This window comes from Ctenopharyngodon idella, chromosome 5 (genome assembly GCF_019924925.1).
Source record: "Ctenopharyngodon idella isolate HZGC_01 chromosome 5, HZGC01, whole genome shotgun sequence".
Classification (NCBI taxonomy): Eukaryota; Metazoa; Chordata; class Actinopteri; order Cypriniformes; family Xenocyprididae; genus Ctenopharyngodon; species Ctenopharyngodon idella.
In genome coordinates this window covers 3837913-3858480 of record NC_067224.1, presented here as the reverse complement: position 1 = coordinate 3858480, position 20568 = coordinate 3837913, and the positions used below count along the sequence as shown (strand labels likewise).

Genomic DNA, 20568 nt, shown 5'->3' with positions numbered 1-20568 from the left:
AACATCTTCCAGTCTCATTCCTGTCCTACATCATTATACATATTTCTCCGTTATGTCTGCTGTTGCTTTAGACATTGCATCACAGCATCACAGTTATCACTGCCCCAGCGACAGCACTGCAACTTTTAGGTTGGCCAAGCGAATAGCTGCTTTATGCTGTCAACTGTGAAGAAACTCATGTTGCTATAAGATGCCTAGATCAAATTTTTAAAGGGTGAGGAGTTCCAGGGAAGGGACCTTTTCTTAAAATGCATTATGGGACATGGATTGATCAGACATGTCACATACTGTAAGTAAACTTCTTTCAATGCTGGTTCATTTTTTTCAGCAGCTACTGTACAGTTACAGTTAACTGAGTTTGAACATTTGAGATGAAATGTACTTGCCATGCTGAGACAGTTTGGAATACCTTTGATTCTTTTTAAATTACAAACATTATTATTTAATAGATTGTTCACACAGAAATTCTGTCATCATTTACTCACCTTGCTGAACACAAAAAAGATATGCAGTTTTAGTCCTACTCATTATTGTCACATTTTTTTCCTTTAGTTCCTTTAGTTTTCCAGTCCTGTTTTGTTTGTTATGTCCTTGTTTTTTTCATGGTTACTTTTGATTTGCACCTGTCTCTCATAATATTTACCTAGTGTTTATACTATACTGTTCAATTCAGTCCCTTGTCGGTTTAGCGTTTCTCCTACGTGGATTCCTGAACTCCTGAGTGTTTCAGATTGTAATAAGTACTCTCTACTTTAATCTTCTTCTTCGTGCATGCTTACCACTACACCTGACAGAAGAACCATCCTCAAAATAAAGATTTAAATGGACTATGGACATACCAGCTGTGTACCTCCTCCTCCTCCTGGATCAGGGGGAACGTTCCCTCGAGGATCACATGAAGAATTTTCTCAGCCTGGCATGAGTTACACTATCCTGACTGCTCCCTCTGTCTGTTTTACCAGACAAGCCTCAACGAGCTGTCAAAAGCACGCCGGCCCGTGGAAGGTCCTCAAGGGATGTTCGCGAGTTATGTAGAGTGAGTGCTGCGGATTTTTGGGTCCCCCTTCTCGGTCTGTGAGGGAGAGGAAGGAGAACACGTTAGCCCCGCACCCAGCACGGAACCTGAGCCAGAGCATGAGTCCACTACTGACTCTTAGCCTGAGCCCATGCCCACCATGGTCCAAGAGCAAGAGCCCACTCCCACATCTGTCCCAGAGCCAGTGCCAGCCGCCATGTCAGTCCTAGAGAGCCAAGAGCGGACCACTGCCTGATAGATCTAGTTCCCTCCCCCACCCTTGAATTTACATATTCTCCGCTGGTTCCATCTGGCTGTTTGGAGGTCTGTCCTGAAACCTTCCTGCTCCGATGTTCCCGCCCGACTCCCTGCTCCCATCTCCTCCCCTGGACCCGCCACCTTCCCTGGTGTCGTCTAGCTCCTCTGCTCTGCCGCCGCCACTAGCTTTGTGCAAGTCTCTGGCTCTGCTTCGGCCCTCCCAATCACCAGCTCGGCACGGTGTTATGGATTCCTTGGCTTCACCTCATCTCCACCTCAGCCTGTCAGCCCGTCGGCTTCACCGTGATCCTTCGGCCCTAGGACTCCTCCTGATTCCCTCGTCCATCTGGCTCAGCCTCTGTCAATCGTCGCTCTGCCTCCGCCACGGACTTCCAGGTCTCCAGCTGCGCCTCGACCCTTTACCCCTTGGCTCCACCTGGGTCCTCCTTCCCTCTGGCTTCCCCGTCATCCTCACTCCCTCCATCATCACCTTGGTTCCGTGCATCAGCGGCTTCACCTTGGGCTTCCAAGCCATGGATGTTGCCCTGGTACATCGGCCTATCAGCTCTGCTGGGTCTCCATCGCTTCCGGCTCTGCCTCCATCAGTTGGTTCCCAGATTCCACCCAGACCTTACGCCAAAGATCCACCCTGGCTCCTCCTGCCTTCCCTGTCCTTCACCAGCTCCACGCTCTTGGGGCTTGTTTAGTCCCTAATGGAAATAAGTCAAGTGCAAATTATTCGAATGATGCTATGTTTGGAATAGAATACTAACATACTGATAACTAAATATAGCTAAAACAAATTATTAATTTGTTTAAACTAATAATTTATAAAACAAAATTCATTAATGTGCATCAATATGACAATATTTTCAGCAAAATAATGTGAATATATTGTGAATATTTAAAATTCGGCAAGCTACTGAATACACAGTACTTTTAAAGTATACACATGAGATAGCATGCAGTATGCACTAAAAAAAAAAATTTAGTCACACTTTATTACCCTTAATTCATTAGCCTTACTTAATTTAATTGAAGAAAGTTTTACACACAATTTAATTTATTTCATTCAAATTAAATTAAATTAGTTAGGTCAACACAATTTAGGTGTATTATGTCAAATTAATTTACTGCTTATTTTGTTATATTAATTTACTAAGGTTTAATCATTTTAAAGAGTGGTGTCAATACTGACCTTAGGTTAAGTTTAAGGCTGGGTTAAGGTGTAAGGGAAGGCTTAACAGTGTAATTATGGATGTAATTACAGAAATTAATTACAGCTGTAATTAAATGCAGTTTTTTTTATATAAGTACAAATGTAAAAACGTATGAACACAATAAGTGCACTGTATCAAATGATTAATTTAAATGTCAGTACATAGTAGTTAAAAACACTTAATATAAAGTGAGACCAAAATTTCAAACAGTATTATTGTACGCTGATGATGTGTGACTTTACTTTGTTGCATATATAATTTGGCAAGTGGCATCCAGTTTTCATTTCAGAAATAAATACAGTGTTTTGCACTATTCCAGTTTTGTTGGTTCACCGTAACTTTTGGTAGTCCAATCAAATGATAAAGTATAATGCATATTCGGTTCATTCATCACACCAGAAATAGAAGGTGAAGCTGAGCACATTATGCAATATTCTCTTGTGCACACTATATATGTAGTATATAGACGTATGTTTAAGGTGTAGCATGAGAATGCCATTCTGCCAACTCTCTCTCCTGCTCACGCACTCGTTTTTTCCCCCCTCTCAGCATGTGCAGTAATTGCCTATGCTAACTCATTATAAAGTACATTAATCAGAATGGGCCTTTTACGGTTTGCAGACAGACACTCTGTGGAGAAATGAGCGCTGCTCTCTCCCACCACTTCTGTCCATTCTGTTTTCTCTCTTTCGCTATTCACCACACTCCCTCAAAATTGTTCCCTCTTTCTTTCTAAATCATTGTTTTTCACTCTTTGTTCTCTCCCAGTTTCTATCTCATTGTTGCCTGTGCTTGTCATTATTTCATTTCCACTTTATCTGCCTTCACTCACATTTTCACATTTGTTACACACACACTCTCTCTTTCTCTCTCTCTCTCTCTCTCTCTCTCCACCCTGTTGTGGTGCACTGCAGTATTCTGAGAGGAGTGTGTCTGGATGGTGTTGTGTGCTCTGCATTTCTGATTTTTATGAATCTGCCTGATGTGTCCGTAGATGTACGATGTGACCTCTTGCAGATTCAGTGGGTTCCAAAAGTGAAAATAAATGTGTAATGTCATTGCAAATTATATTATCAGCATAACAATTTGAGTGAGATGTTTACATTTTTTGAAATGGAACTGTGTGTTGAACCTTTAGACAAAATCTAAAGAAAAGAAAAAAAGAAGTTTGTGTTTTTTTTTCTTTGAGTATCAAATTTGATACATCAGGCTTTTATGGCTCATATATTCTGATATATTCAGAATATGGAACTCATACTTGAGGGAGAAATACAGCTCAATATTATTCAGAAGCCCAAACTGAGAAAAAATATGCAATTTGGTGCAGTTGCTGATATAGCTATATATGGACAAAAAATAAGATGAAATGTTGATACTGTAAAAAACATTGAGACCTTTATAACAGTATAGCAGAATACTTAAATAAAATGCATATAAATATTAGTTGTCATGCTATATACCCTAATATGTCTTCCTAAGATATTTAAATGCTTAGTTTTATGATCAAAGCTCTGGGCAAAACATATAATACAATGATTGAGAGATGAACAAATAAACGTCTGATGTATTATAATTAATACTCACATTTTAACATGATTTTTCTAAAAAAAAAAAAATGTATTGATAATCAAGTAAACCTAAGTTGCTTCAGTCCAGTAAGTGTTCATCTTAAAATATTACTAACAATATAAAAGTTATTCTTACGTTTACTTTATAAAAATCCATTCCAAAGTAAAGATTTCACAGGAAAAAGACACGTGAACCTGGAAGTTGACATTTTTAGAATTATATTAAAAGGACTTAAATAAAAAATAAGGATTTTATTAAAAAGCGTGAACTATCAATCAGACGGCAAAAGGCTTGTAGTAGATTGTGTGTAGCAGGTTTTGATCATGTTGTTAATTTAGAGGCCTTAGAAATCACCACTAATTATATAGGTTAGATTCAAATATTCCAGCAATAACATAACAATGCAAAAGCGCACAGTAACATGGATTCTTTCAGTGCTGTCTTCACAAACTACAGTTGTGTGCATGTCCGTACATACACCATAGTGGCTGTGTAAACATATCAATAAATAGAACACCATGGTTGTTGCGGAGGCCAGTGTTACAGCATGTGTTTGTGTGTGAACAGAATGATTTATAGCCAGGCTTGTGATAGGAAAAAGAGAATCAGCCAAGATCTCAGCATCATTAAACACTTTCTTTCACAGAAAAAGCTTGTGTTCATAAGAGAGAGAGAGAAAAGAAAGCGATATAGAGGGTGCATGACTTCTAAAAGTCTTTACCTAACAAATAAAGACAATAAAAAGCTTTCACTGATGATGACCAGGCGACATGTTATTTGTCTTTCCACTCTGAAAGTGAAATGCTACTTCACATAACACAGCCACAACCAATCAGGAAGTGGTTTAATATAAACCTATTTGCAGCATGATGCCTAGAATGATGCTGAAGAAACACAAACCAAGTTATAAACGAAACGTACAGTTGTTTTGTCGCTACTGCTGTTAGGAGATATTAGAAATATTAGAACTCATGGGAGAGATATGACTTGTCTCGCTCACAGTGCAAGAGCCAGCATCTGTCGACGTGTACATTTGTGTTGCAGTATGTACAGTATTTGAATCATGTGTGGGTGGGGTGGTCGGGTTTTGCCAATATTGTTAGTAGAACTTGAAATGACCTCCTGTTGGCTGGTGCGGAAACAGAAAACCGCTTAAAAGATTAGTTCACCTAGAAATAAAAATTCTGTCATTGAACACTACTGCTCAGTGGTTTGGGGTTGGTACGATTTTTGAATGTTTTTAAAGGAAGTCTCTTATATGTGCATTTATTTGATCAAATTTATTTTGATTCCGTGTCAGATCAACCAAAATCAACATTATTTGTTCTTTAGGCATGCAAACTTGAGGCAAAAATAAAAACACAAGAAGTGCTTTTTGCCATTTTTGAACTGTCACTGTTGGCATGTAATGAAACAAAGATTGCTAAAGTCAACAGATTTTACTAGTAGACCTACCAATCTCTGTGTAAGAATAAAATAATGATGCTTCCATCTGTCTAAAGTCATTTTTACACCCCTCTATTTTGGCTCCAGATCTCAGGTGAAAATTGTCATTTTGACCCCCCTCTAAAAATAGTGGACTACTCTGTAAATGTACATCTGTGACATTTAATATTTTCACTATTTATGTTTGTCTTTCTACAGAAAAAATATTAACAAAATCAAAAATTTGGGCTGGGGTTCTCTGGTTGATTCGACATGGGATGACCCAGTAATATTGTTACAGATATTATTACAATTTAAAGTAAATGTTTTCTAAGTGAATACATTTTAAAATGTAATTTATTCCTGTGATCAAAGCTGAATTTTCAGCATCATTACTCCAGTCTTCAGTGTCACATGATCCTTCAGAAATCATTCTAATATGATGATTTGCTGCTCAAGAAACATTTCTGATTATTATCAATGTTGTGAACAGTTGTGCTGCTTCATATTTTTGTGGAAAGATACATTTTTTTCAGGGTTCTTTGCTGAATAGGGATTTTAAAAGAACAGCATTTATTTGAAATAGAAATCTTTTGTATATATTGATTAATTTAATGCATTCTTGCTGAATAAAATATTAATTTATTTCAAAAACAAAACAAACAAACAAATCCTATTAATCCCAACCTTTCGAATGGTACATAATCACTCTTTTCCTTACACTGAATGGGGGGTTCAAAGTCTTCTCAATAGTTTGTTTAAGGAACAAACTGACATTTGAAGGGTTAGTTCACCCAAAAATGAAAATTATCCCATGGTTTACTCACCCTCAAGCCATCCTAGGTGTATATGACTATCTTCTTTCAGATGAACACAATCAGAGTTATATTAAAAAATATTCCTGCTCTTCCAAGCTTTATAATGGGAGTGAATGGGGCTCAAGATTCTGAAGCCCAAAAAAGCGCATCCATCCATCATAAAATTAATCCATACGACTCCAGGGGTTAATAAAGGCCTTCTGAAGCGGTTTTTGTAAGAAAAATATCCATATTTAAAACTTTATGAACTATAATAACTCGAGTCTAGACCTCTGACCCGATGTATGATGCAGGATGTAGGAGTATCGTAAGCTTAGACGCCTCTCGCGGTTTAAACAAATAGGGCTGGGCAATAAACTCAAGCTCCTCTTCTCTTATGCTGAAATCCTCCAACATTTCTCTTTAAAAACTAAGCGGTGATTTGTTTTGCTGTATCCTCTGAGCTTCTACGTTCATCAATACGTCATGCATAATGGCATAGAGTTTTGAAACGACATGAGGGAGAGTAAATAATAGCTGAATTTTTAACAGATTCTTATTCTACATAATATTATTAACTAATAATATTACAAAAAGGTTTTTATGAGGTTTACATCTAGGGCTAGAAAATTTAATGGAAAGTCCCCACCATGATAGAAAAACAAGTGTGTGTGTGTGGTCCTCGTGTTCCCTACATTATAGGTACCAAATGTGAGTGTGTGTGCGTGTGTATATATGTATGTGTATGCGTGCATGTAAACATGCAGCATCGACTGTGAATATTCAGCGCATGATTCGTGTTTACTTCCCTGCGGCTTCTCATAATATACATTCATAACGATGTGTGTGTGTGTGATTCAGCACTCTAATGCAGCGCTGTGGAAAAGAGGAAAGGATGGAGAAAGATAAAAATGAAGGATGACAGAGAAAGTGAAAATATTTGTGTCAGCGAGAAAGAGCTTTGCAGTTTTTTCTCTCAACCATTCCTCTCATGTGATGAATAGATATGCCTTTTTCCTCTGCTTTTTTAGATCAAATTAATGATTCATGCTATTAATTTAGTTATTCCTCACAGTCTTGGCTGGTAATATGTCAGTATCAATATAATGAATAGTCCATTCCACACACACACACACACTGGACACAAACAAATGCACAGTTGCAACATTTCTATAAATAGACTGGCCGGGCAAACAAAAATAGATGTGGAGAAGAGAAAGCGTGGTTCAGCTGCCTGGATCTAAACACACTGACAATCTGTCTCTTTCTGTCTCTCCGTTTATATCGGACACATAAGTGAGCAGCGGCTCAAATGAAAAGCAGGCACGGGTAACACATAGCTGATCTTCAACTGGTGTTCATGCATCTGTAATTAAAGCAGCCAAGGGCACTCCTCTAGCTTTCAACTCTTTTCATTGGCTGTTTTACAATGGTTTTGAACACAGCTTCATATCCATTAGCCAATATATGCAATCTGATGTTAAGATGAAAAGTTGACATCCATAAATATAGTATAGATATAGTAGTTTCAGAAAAACTTTCTGGTATCATTTTTGTGTGAATGTTTTGATAATGTTATTAAAGACCATATAACTTTGAGCGTTCTGTTTATTTCTTTAAACGTTCTGTTAACACTACTGGAAGAACGTTTGCTCATAACTTTGAGAGAACCTTGCCAGAATGTTAGCTAAAGTTAGGGGGACGTTCCCTGGGATTGTGTTCGTTTTCTATTGTGCTCTGTCTGTTTCCTACATACAGTATACAGAACAGCTTTTTCATATCATAACTGTTATTGTATCAGGTATTTTTGGTAGGTGATTCCTAATATGGATGAGTAGAAGAAAGAAACTAAGGATTGTTGCCAGTGCATATATAAAAAACAGAGTACTAAATATTCTTTCTCTGTCTCACCTTCTCTTTCAGAAACCTTGGAAAGTCAGGTCTACGTGTTTCTTGCTTGGGACTTGGTGAGTATCCAGAGAGCTTCAGTCATCTCTGTCTAAGACTGGAGAGTCAGTTATTTATTTAAAGCTGAAGTGTCTATTTTTTCCATGTTAACATACGTTAATTTAGCCTAGCTTATTCTTGTGAAAAGGTGTGCTTAATTGTGTTGAATGTGCACTTGTAGTGTACTTCAAATCTTAAAAGTGTATTTTTTAAAAACTGGACTTGCAGATAATATAATATTAATTAAATAAAAGGCCACTTAAGTGTACTTAAAAAGTCACTTAAAGAGAGTATACCTCCATGACTATGTTTCTTAACACTCTTAAAGTGCACTTTGTAATAATGTGAAAATAAAAAGTACATTTTAAATCATTATGTTTAATAATCTTTTGTCATGTTTTAAAGAAGTAACTTATTTTGATGTGTTAACACACGTTAAGTACTTTTAAGTACTATAATTTTTACTGCAGTGTGTTATTTGATATTACATACTAAATTGCAACTTTATCAATACACCCGTTCTCCTGTATGCCCTTCTAATTTCTTCATCCTTCTGTCTTGCACACTCTCTTTCTGTTCACAGGCACCTGGGTGACATTTGGATCTCAGATCTCTGATGAGGTGAACTGTAATGTTCATGGATAAATTCTACATTACCTCTCATGATTACCTCCTAGAGCTGCACAATTAATATTTAAGAGATCGCAATCACGATTAACCCCATAGCAGATCTATACAGGTGGAGCTGGGGAAGGTGGAGGGTTTCTGAATGCGTGCTGCAACAGCAAACACTACCGTATTTGTTTGAATGTTGAGCCGCAGCTCATTGGCCGATGATGCAACAACAACCAATCAGCTGTGCTATTTAGATAATGACATGATTGCTACCAAATCATGCGCCATCTAGAGTTTCATGCCAGAACTATGCAATTATCACAGAAGTACTGGGATAAAAGATATAAGGGGCTTTCGCATTAGAGGAACCTTTTCAGTTTCTAGAACTATTGGCTGAAGTACCTGGATTTTGGCGTGTTCGCACCGCAGGAACTAGGAACGATTTTAGTTCTAGGAACTCCTTTTGGGGGAACTAAATTAGCTCCTACTTCAGAGTAGGGTCTAAACCAGCACTATAGGAACTGTCAGTGACCTAAGTGTACGTCGATTGGTCAAGCGCACGTCAAACACTGGCACCCGGCATTTTTAAAAAGCCGTGTAAACATATTTACTTCATGAACATGGAAAACAGCGATAACAGCGTAGCTTTTCTCTGCCTCGATGATATGTAATGCTGAAAGTTGTCATAGGAGATTTCATCTCTTAGACCCACTTTTTACTCTTTCAGTCACATAAATTATGCATTTACATTCCATCTCCGTTATCACGAAACCCACGACACACAACAAACACAGCTCCGATCACGGCATCGTCGTTTCACTGTTTTTTTAGCGTTTGTAAATGCCGCGCTTAAAGACGCCGCTGTCGGCCGCTTCAGAGCTCCTATTTCCAGTGCGAATGCAACCAGGAACATGGCCCGGGGTATAAATTAGTTCTCGGGGAACTATCCTAGTGGCTAGTTCCTAGAACTATTTGGTGTGAAAGCCCTTATAGTTTGGATATAAGCACTGATGTCTATGGTAGATTGTATCAATTACATTTTTGCGCCAGTAGGTGGCGACAAGTGACTGTTAAAAAAAAACGTATTTGTCACTCAATCATTCATTCAAGAAATTCATTCAAAAACACTGATTCATCCAGTAATGAAAAAAGTGAAGTTTTTATGAGTGAGTCATTGAATCATTCATTCAAACTGATTTTTTTTTAAAATTGTTAATTCAAATAAATTACATATATTTTTAAATAGACCACAGCAAATAACATTTTGTCAGAACCTCGCGTAAATTAGGCCCTATATTTACTTCTCTTCAGAGTCGTGGGAGAATCGTGATCTCTATTTAAAAAAAAAAAAAAAAATGATTCTCATCCATAATCGTGCAGCTCTACTACCTCCATTGTCTTTCTGCAGTGTAATTTACACACTTAAAAAAAATAAAGATTCTGTCATTATGTACTCTCTCTCATGTCATTCTAAATCTGTATGACTTTTTTTTTCTACTGTGGAACATAAAAGAAGATAATATGAAAAACGTCTTGTTTTTTTTGTCCATACAATTGAAATCAATGGTAACCAAAACTGTCTAGTTACCAACATTCTAAGTCATACAGGTTTTTCGAACGGCATGAGTGTGAGTAAATGATGACAGAATTTAAATTTTTGGGTGAAATATCCCTTTAAGCCTTTAAAGGAATGTTCTGTGTACTGTATAATACAACTTACACTGTATTGACAGCATCAGCTGATTACCACAGAAAATTATTTCAAGTTGTCTGACAGTGTGTAAAAACAAAGCAGAAAAATAACTTTGGTTACACTTTATTTTAAGCTGACGCAGTTACATTGTACTCACTCAGATACGACCTGAGTAGTATTAATTAAATACATCTACTTACTATAGAGTTACGGTTAGAGTTAGGGTTTGGTTTAGGGTTAGTTACTTGTAATTATGCATAATTTACTGTTATTACAATAGTAAGTACATGTAGTTCGTCACCTTAAATTAAAGTGTTACCACAACTTTGCAGGATCACACTCACTATGGGGCACAGCATTGCACAGGGATCGACAAATCGATGCAAACGCTTACCATGTCTGTGCAAAGTTATAAATCTTTCAACTTGTGAGCAAACATGAACATAGCTACTAGTCTGCACGAGTTTAAATCATTTTTCTGTGATAACGGAAACATCTTTATATTTTCATCTATTTAAATGACCAGATCTTTGACATCTTATGCATGTATTTGTGTGTGGATGTTTTTTCTGTAGATGGCAGAGAGTCTGATGACGATGGCCTATGAGAATGGAGTGAATCTGTTCGACACAGCAGAAGTGTATGCTTCAGGCAGGTACGATTCCCACCAATGTATTGGATAAAAGATTCCTGCTGTTTCCTGTCATTTACTGGACCACAGGTGTAGATTTCGCTCCTACCAATACATTTCTGAAGTGTTTAATTGTATTGAATGTGCACTTAGTGTACTTAGTGCACTTAGTATATACTTTTTTTTTGTACTCGTAGATGCTGTGATATAATATTAATTAAATGAAAGGCCACTATGTGTACTTAAAGAGAGTACACTTTCATGACTGTGTCTTAAGTACACTTTGTAATACTGAAAAATTACTTTAAAGTACATTTTAAATCATGTTTTAACACATTTCGTGCTTTAAAGCACATACTAAAGCACATGTAAAGTACTTGATTATAAATTTAACTGTAGTGTCTTATTCAATATTATATTTAATATATTTTAAATAGACTAAATTGCAATTTCCATTATTACAAATGCATAATTACAAATATATTTAAGTAAATGACATACAGAAATGACATTAAAGTATATTTTAGTTTATCGTAAATGCTTGTCAGTACATTCTACACTTTAACCATATTGTATCAAGACAATAGAAGTAATTATGAAATGACATATAAAGATGTACTTACTATAAGTCCTACTTAAGTGGGTCAGTCTAAAGTTCATCTAACTGCATTTAATATACATTTTAATTATAATACCTTTTCATTTAATTGCAATTAACATGCAATTTGGTGTCCAAACGTTACATTTTGTTTGCACTTAAGTATATTCTTATTCTTAAGTATTATTATTTCCATATACTCTTTGTAAAAGTATGCTAAAGTGTCCAAGAGATTGGATATTTCTCTTTTCATCTCTTTCTGGCTAAACAGAATTGAGTGTTGAGATCTGTGGTGTAGTGCAGGGCTTTCCAATCCTGATCCCGGTGAGGGAGCCTCCTGCCAGCAGAGTTTAGCTCCAGTCCCAGTTAAACAGGTGTGTTGGAGCAGACCGGAGCTAAACACTGCAGGAAGGAGGCCCTCCAGCAGCAGGATTGGACGGCGCTGATCGAATGCGGTATAGCCTAGTTAGTTTGAAATAAAGGGGCTGTGAACTGAACAGCTGTTAGTAGATCTTTGTGATTGGAGGGATTATACGAACACGCTCATCATCATTGGGAGCTGCATGCGTAGATTACATGAATCACCACATGTCCTGCAGTGTGACATGCTGTACTCCATCTAAAACTATTTTTTATTATGCATGCAGCTTTTATTACCTATTGAATATTTAAAAATCCATACACTGATTAAAAATTGTGAAATATTAACCAATGTTGACCATTTACACAATATACAATTTCCCTAATGCATTTTCATCTGCATCTTAAATGCACTTTAGCATGAATTATATAATACTTTTATATATGTATATGTATTTATACTTATAGCTATTGCTATTTGCTTCTGGTTAGATACTTCTGTATTTCATTGTGTCTGAAAACGGGTTTTTAAAAAAGATACCGTTATCGCCTCCATATAAACTGCAAAAACACAATCTGTGAAAATGGTGACGGCATGCACAACGCATGTAGTCTTTCTTTACGATGTGAGCTTGCCAACTACTTGTCTGGCATGAGTAATACAGCGTTTTTAGTCGTTTTCGCTGATCCGTGTGAACTGGGATAGTTTTCATAACACTGTCATCTGTACAAAGAAAAAACATTTTGGTTTTTTAGCACATCGTTGTCGTGTAAATGTACCCTGGGAGTGGCCTTGGATGGTAACATGCCCTGTGCATTATGGGTGTTGACGTTTTCCTTCCTATTTGGCAAACAGGAAAACAATTGCCTTTTTTCTTTGTTTTCTCTAGTGAGGTTGCATCAATTTCACTTTTTTTTTTTACGTCTTTCTACTGCATAGGCAGCCAAGTTTTATTGAAAGCCCATTTTGCCAGTGGTGAAATACCCCTTTAATGATTGAATCATTTTTTAATCTATTTAAGAAATAATTTTAAAATAGTCAGTGCTGAAAAATGAATCACTAGTAGCCAGTAGCCAGGTCACTTTTAAATGCAGGGTCACTACACTTGAAGAAGCATGTCTTTCCATTTCACGCTTCCAAAGTCATACAGCGGGCATCTGGCTGGCATACAGCTCTGGTGACCTACATTAGGACTTACATGGTCACACATAGTCACTTCTGTTTTCACATCAGCTAATTTCATAAATGTGCTGACATGAAAGGTTTTTTTTAAAAAAAAGAATCTATTGAATTTTCCTCACAACTTGAGCTGTAATGGAATTAACCTCGCTCCTGTAAGGCACCATTTGATTTCAGACATTAGTTCTGTAAATAATGAATGAAACCTGGATAGAATCCTCCAATCCTCCTCTCTAATCACAAGGTCATCGGTTTACCTGTAGCCATACTTTTTAGAAGCTTTTATTTCCCTTGTGAAAAAAGTACCGTTTTTCATACTTTAAAAAAAAGTACTTATTACAGAAATAATATACTTAAGATTATACTTAAGTGTGAACTGAATGTCATGTTTTTGGACCCTTAATTGCATGGTAATTGAAATTCATTGAAAATTTATTTGATTAAATTTATATTAAATGCATTTAGCTGAACTTTAGAGTGCTTTTTTGACCCACTTAAGTAGGGTTTAAGTATATCTTTATATGTAATTTCATAATTACTTCTGTTGTCTTTGAAATATAAAGCGTGCTGCCGAATGTACTGACAAGCATTTACGGTAAACTAAAATATACTTTAATATAATTTCTATTAAAATGTGTATGTCATGTATTTAAATTATTTTTTATTACACAATTGTAGTACATTAGTATATTTAAAACACAACAAAGTTATAATTACAATCAGGTACAGTACATGTGCTTAAGTATGTTAGTGAACACATAAAAATAAGTGCACTTAAAATCACGACAAAAGAGTATTAAAACATAATGATTTAAAATGTACATGAAAACTTTTAATTTAACATTATTACAAAGTGCACTTTTTAAATGATAGTCATGAAAGTTTACTCTCTTTATAAGTACACTTAAGTGGCCTTTTATTTCATTATTATTATATTATCAGCAAATAGAGTTTTTCTTTTTTAATATGCTTATAAGATTTTAAGTGCACACTCACTACAAAAGAGCACACTTTTTCACAAGGGTAATCACAAGGTTTACCGGTTACCCTTACTTCTTATTTCATGTTAGAACCTTTCAAAACATTTCATATGTTTTATTGAAATAAAAACTATATATTTTTGAATATCATCATGCCCATACACAAACAATGTGATACAAGTTACATGCTAAAGTTTAATAGAGTTTGGTATGTTCACATCCTTAACCCAAAGGATAAGAAACAGTAGTAGTGATGCTTGTCTTAGCAAACAGCACTACTAAACATTGAGAGCACAGACTCAGTTAAAGAGCGCTTGTTTGAATGCGTGCGGAGAGCCGAGGCACCTGATAAATGTGTGCTCAACTGCTCATGGCTTGTTTTGCCACGAGGCATTTACGAATATTTCGCTCTCAGTCTCTGTTTCTATATGCACATTCTCTTCAGCACTCTCCTCTTGTTCTTGCTGTCATGTTGTTGCCGATCTATCATTTGTTTCTTTTTCTCCTTTTCTTCTCTTTTTCCTTACATAGAGTATAAATGCGAATTAATATACTGAAAAAATGTATGGAGAGTAATAAATAAATGTATGTAATATAATATAATATAATATAATATAAAAATGCTTTTAAAAATGTATATGACTACTGTAATATATATATTGTAATACGTTTATGTAATATATATGTAATATATTTAGGCATTGTTGGTTATCAGGTAAAATGTTTCTTCTGAAAAATAAGACTGAGATTGAGGCTAATGAAATCTTCTTTTTTCCCAGTGTAGAAATAATAATAATAATAATAATATATAATTGATTTTCAGATTTTGTGTCCTTTTTTCTGCAGGGCTGAAATCACTCTAGGGAATATCATTAAGAAGAAAGGCTGGAGGTGACCTGTTTTTATTCTTATGCCTCTCATTTTGGATGAATTTTGTGGCAAATCAGTTTGCATGAATTAAGTTAAGTTTTTACATTATATCTTGTATTTATTTCTTTGCTTTGGGTTTTGTCAGGTTGAGTTCAGAGTAAATGTGGGCAGGGCTTGACATTAACACCCAGCCAAATGCGGGTGTACTTCAGCAGTGATGTGTAACGCAGTCTCTCCTACTAGCCACTTTGTTGGGTTGAATTTTATATATAATATAATACATTTTTCAATTGTAGTCTTTTAAAAAGACTTCTGAAGTGATAAACTAAGTGCAATGTAGTGTTGTCAAAAATATCAAATACATATCGATACTGTAATATCTGAGACTCTTTTTTTTTCTCCAGATGAATATTGTTGGTGGTATAGGGCTTGAATTTCGTCGGATTGCGTGTATTGCGCATAATTTTGCTCATTCCCGCAGATTTTGTGCTCACACCCAAAGTGAGCGCACATAAAGCCGCCTCTCAGTACTAAATTGAGTTCTTTTTCGCTGCTTATTGTGATTAAACAGTCAAATACACACAAAATAATGTCAAAATGCCAGTCAAGTGATGTTTTAAGTGAACGTAAACAGTTGAGAAAGAAAACGCATGTGTAAAAGTATAATGGATCTGTGCGTCAGGTCCTAAAGTGACAGCAGCCTAATATACCTGCTGCCAAATTATGAGATTAAATTAAAAATATCTATATGGCAGTTTTTCCATCAATGTCACAACTGTGGCCAGTGAAAATGTTGAGTGGCTACTAACTTTGGGAAAACCACTAGCCACAGTGGCTGGTGAGCAAAAAAGTTAATGTCAAGCCCTGGATGTGGATGTTATCTGGAATCAGTGGAGCAAACTTATAGGACAGGATTAGGCTTGTCCTCACTATAATAACCACCATTTCCCCCCAAAAAAATCTGTTTCAGACGGTCCAGTTATGTAGTAACGACTAAGATCTACTGGGGAGGACAGTGAGTATCTGTTCAGTTCTACAAGCATATATTCATAGTGTCAAAATGAATATATAAACAAAATGTCATTTACAAATGTAACTGTGCAGTTGAAAGAACTTAAATTTATTTGTGAATCAAAATCTGTTAGTGAAGTCTCAAAATATCCACATACAAATCTCATGTGATCAGCAAATACATTATATATATCAGTGAATATATTCATCTTGAGTCGGTTTCTGACTCCATATCTTCTCCTCTCTGACATCTGCATTCATAATCCTCAGGGCAGAGACAGAGAGAGGCCTGTCTAGAAAACACATCATAGAAGGTAAAGTGCTGCCTCCATTATGATGATGATAATTAAGCGCACAGACAGTGATGGTGATGTATCTACAGGTCTCAGAGGCTCTCTGTCTAGACTACAGCTGGATTATGTGGATATTGTCTTTGCCAACCGAAACGATGTCAACAGCCCTATGGAAGGTCTATCATTGCTTTTACATCTTTCATGGCATGTGTTACCAATGAATAATTTATGCTATATCGCTTATCACGAGCACTGTTGTGTGTTTGTTCTTTCAGAGGTAGTACGTGCGATGACATTTGTTATAAACCAGGGTATGGCCATGTACTGGGGCACGTCACGCTGGAGCGCTATGGAGATCATGGTAGGATCTGTCGTCCCTCAATATACCAAAGTTCATTCCATAAGCACACCATCTGTTCGTCATAATATGACACATTTACCATTGTTATGACATAAGTGTAGTGATGGGCAACTATAGTTCAACTATAGTCAAGCTCCTCCTTTGAGAAAGCTTGTTACACTACAAGCTACCAAAACCTAAGGGCATAATTGCTTTTTAAATGTAAAACTATCCAGCAATATAATCATTTAGAGTTTTATTTCTGTGTTTCTCAATTATTTTAAATGCATCTGCAACTTGAACAAACATATTTATATATAAACATATGATGATTACATTTGGCTACAAATTCCACTATGAATAAGAAGATCCATTCACTGTCTGAATATAATATACTGGGTCAATTGGACTTTCAAATGCTACATATGAAAAAACAATGTTGGAGAATGTGTTGAATTATTAACAGCAATGTAACATTTGGTTGTGCTACACTTCTAAATGAACTACAATCACACGATTTAAAAATGTTATTAAAGGTACACTATGTAATTTTTGGCCCTCTAGCGGTTAAAAAACAGAACTGCATGCATTTTGCGGAAGAACATTGTTTTGGTTGTGCTTCGGCTCTGCGTGACTGTGCGGATGAATATGGTTATCCTGCTGCTCATAAAACATTCACTACTAGACTTAAAGGATTAGTTCACTTCTGAATTAAAATGTCCTGATAATTTACTCACCCCCATGTCATCCAAGATTTTTATATCTTTCTTTCTTCAGTCGAAAAGAAATTAAGGTTTTTGAGGAAAACATTCCAGGATTTTTCTCCATATAGTGGACTTCACTGGCTACCAATGGGCTGAAGGTCTAAATTGCAGTTTCAGTGCAGCTTCAAAGTACAGATCAAGTGTTTACAAAGCAATCGTTCAAAGACTAAGTCAAACTTCCTTTACAAAAGAAGGTAAAACAACGATGTCGGATGATTTTGAAGCTGGAGCAGAAAATGAAAGTTTTTCACCCTACCGCGGTACTTCCTTTCCAACGTGATTACATAATGCATGGCGCATCGCAGAGCGTATGTGGTTAAAAAGTATATAATTTTTTTTTTTTTTTTAAGAAAATGGTGAATTGTTTTGCTAGATAAGACCCTTATTCCTGAAACTGCAGTTTGTACCTTCAACCCGTTGAACCCCAGTGAAGTCCACTATATGGAGAAAAATCCTGGAATGTTTTCCTCAAAAACCTTAATTTCTTTTCGAATGAAGAAAGAAAGACATAAACATCTTGGATGACATGGGGGTGAGTAAATTATCAGGAAATTTTCATTCTGAAGTGAACTAATCCTTTAAGAGATTTAACCAGTTTAGATGGAAAGGATCTCAAGCTGACTAGCTGAATACATTACTGTAGCTTTACCCATTAATAGACACGATACTTCCTTGAAAATAAATTCCAGCACAGCGCTACAACAACCATAATGAAATGTCTTCACAATAGATAATGCTTTACAATGATCTCTGTTAGAGAGCTACATATGACAATTTATCTGTTCAATAAAATACCTTACTCACCTGTTGAGTAATACACCATCTCCTCTTCGCTTTTTACAACATTTCAAATCCCTCAGTTCTCACCATCTCCGAAAAGCCAAGCTAATGTTGATTCTTGTTTTATTACAAGCTCTGTCGTGTCCTCTTTTTAACCAGCAGACTTTCCTCTGTTCGGTGTTATCTTTAATATGGGTGATTCTCCAGAGGTTGGAGATTTATTGGCTCCATGTCAACCTTTCTCGCTTGTTGTGACAACTAACCTCTGCCACTCCCACACCAGACATGCGTTAAAGTAGCCGGAGCAACTTTTCTCTATTTACAGATATGACGAGACACGCACAGGCGAGTGACGCATGTATGCAATTTCTGCGAAAAATATAAAATATAAACACTTATAATAGGCTTATCATAGTGAATCAGGGTAAGACAAAAACATATTTTGGAATAAGGATTGATGATGTACTCAGGTATTATTTAAATTTTGTTAATTTTGAACAAAAAAAGCTACATAACGTACCTTTAAATTTGTAGTGTCGCTTTAGTTACTCCTCAACACTGCTGTATACAATGCTGGTTGTTAACATTTCAGCCAAAGAATGGACAATTTAACCTTTTCTTGTCTACTATGTGTGTGTTTGTGTGTTCAGGAGGCGTACTCTGTAGCGAGGCAGTTTAACTTAATCCCACCGGTATGTGAGCAGGCCGAGTATCACTATTTCCAGAGGGATAAAGTCGAGGTGCAGCTGCCAGAGCTCTACCACAAGATCGGTCAGTCCACAAAAGTTACCTTAAAATTAAACACAATTAGGACATTACCCCTACCCATACTTTTAAAGGGGGATTGAAATAATATATGTTAAAAGAATATACTTAAGTGCGAACTGAATGTAATGTTTTCAGACGCTTAAAGGGTTAGTTCACCCAAAAATGAAAATGATCCCATGATTTACTCACCCTTAAGCCGTCCTACAGTAGGTGTATATGACTTTCTTCTTTCAGACAATCGGAGATATATTTAAAAATATCCTGGCTCTTCCTAGGTTTATAATGGTAGTGAATTGGGGGCCACATTTTAAAGCCAAAAAAACAACTACAAAAAAACGCATTCATCCATCATAAAAATAATCCATACGGCTCCAGGCCTTCTGAAGCGAGGCGATGGGTTTTTGTAAGAAAAATATCCATATTTAAAACTTTATTAACTATAATAACTAGCTCCTGGCAGACAGCCGTACACATCGGTTTGCGGCGGAAGAGTGACCTATAACCCGAGTCGACGCATGATGTAATGACGAACATGGACGCACAGAGGATAGAGCAAAACAAAACAACGGCCACAAGTTAGAAGTCTAAAGCGAGAATTTTTAAAGAGAAATGTCAGAGGATTTCAATATAAGAGAAGAAGAGCTTCAGTTTGTTGCCCAGACCTATTTGTTTAAATCATGTCTAAGCTTAAAATAGTCCTACATCCTGCGTCATACATCACGTCACGGGTTACTCATTTGGCACAAGTCGACTTGGCAGTATGCGTATGGTCGTCTGCCAGAAGCTAGTTATTTGAATTTATAAAGTTTTAAATAAGGATATTTTTTTTTACAAAAATGCATCTCTTCACTTTAGAAGGCCTTTATTAACCTCCTGGATCCGTATGGATTATTTTTTATAATAGATGGATAAATTTTTTTGGGCTTCAAAATCTCATGCCGCCTTATAAAGCTTGAAAGAGCCAGAATATTTTTAAATATTTCTCTGATTGTGTTCGTCTGAACGAAGAAAGTCGTATACACCTAGGATGGCTTGAGGGTGAGTAAATCATGGGATAATTTTCATTTTTGGGTGAACTATCCCTTTAATTGCATGTTAACTGCAATTAAATGCATTTTTTGACCAACTTAAGTAGGACTTAAGAACATCTATATAATTTCAAATTACTTTCATAATTACTACTATTGACTTTGAAATATGGTTAAAGTGTACTGCTGAATGTACTGACAAGCATTTATGGTAAGCTAAAATAGACTTTAATGTCAATTTAGTACATGTAATATTGAATACTACATTATCTACAATTATAATCAAGTACTTTACATATACTTTAGAATGTCAGTCAACACATCAAATGAGTGTACTTATTTAAAGCTTGAACATTCTAAAAACAATGATTTAAAATGTACTTTAAAGTAAAAAATTTAATTTTACATTATTACAAAGTGCAGTTT

At 36.0% G+C, this 20568-nt stretch overlaps 1 protein-coding gene across 3 annotated transcripts in view; it reads left to right on the top strand.

Annotated features, from left to right (window-relative positions):
- The window catches only part of LOC127513509 (voltage-gated potassium channel subunit beta-3), a 47606-nt gene that overhangs the window by 19053 nt on the left and 7985 nt on the right, over positions 1-20568 (top strand). For 2 of the 3 annotated variants that reach the window (XM_051895354.1, XM_051895353.1), the window contains exons 2-10: positions 8208-8251; positions 8815-8852; positions 11115-11194; positions 15135-15179; positions 16129-16173; positions 16440-16483; positions 16552-16638; positions 16738-16823; positions 18997-19117. In XM_051895354.1, the coding sequence (XP_051751314.1) occupies positions 8208-8251; positions 8815-8852; positions 11115-11194; positions 15135-15179; positions 16129-16173; positions 16440-16483; positions 16552-16638; positions 16738-16823; positions 18997-19117 (590 nt within the window). Of the gene's footprint in view, positions 1-8207; positions 8252-8814; positions 8853-11114; positions 11195-15134; positions 15180-16128; positions 16174-16439; positions 16484-16551; positions 16824-18996; positions 19118-20568 lie in introns of all 3 variants that reach the window. The other variant, XM_051895352.1, reaches the window with a different exon arrangement.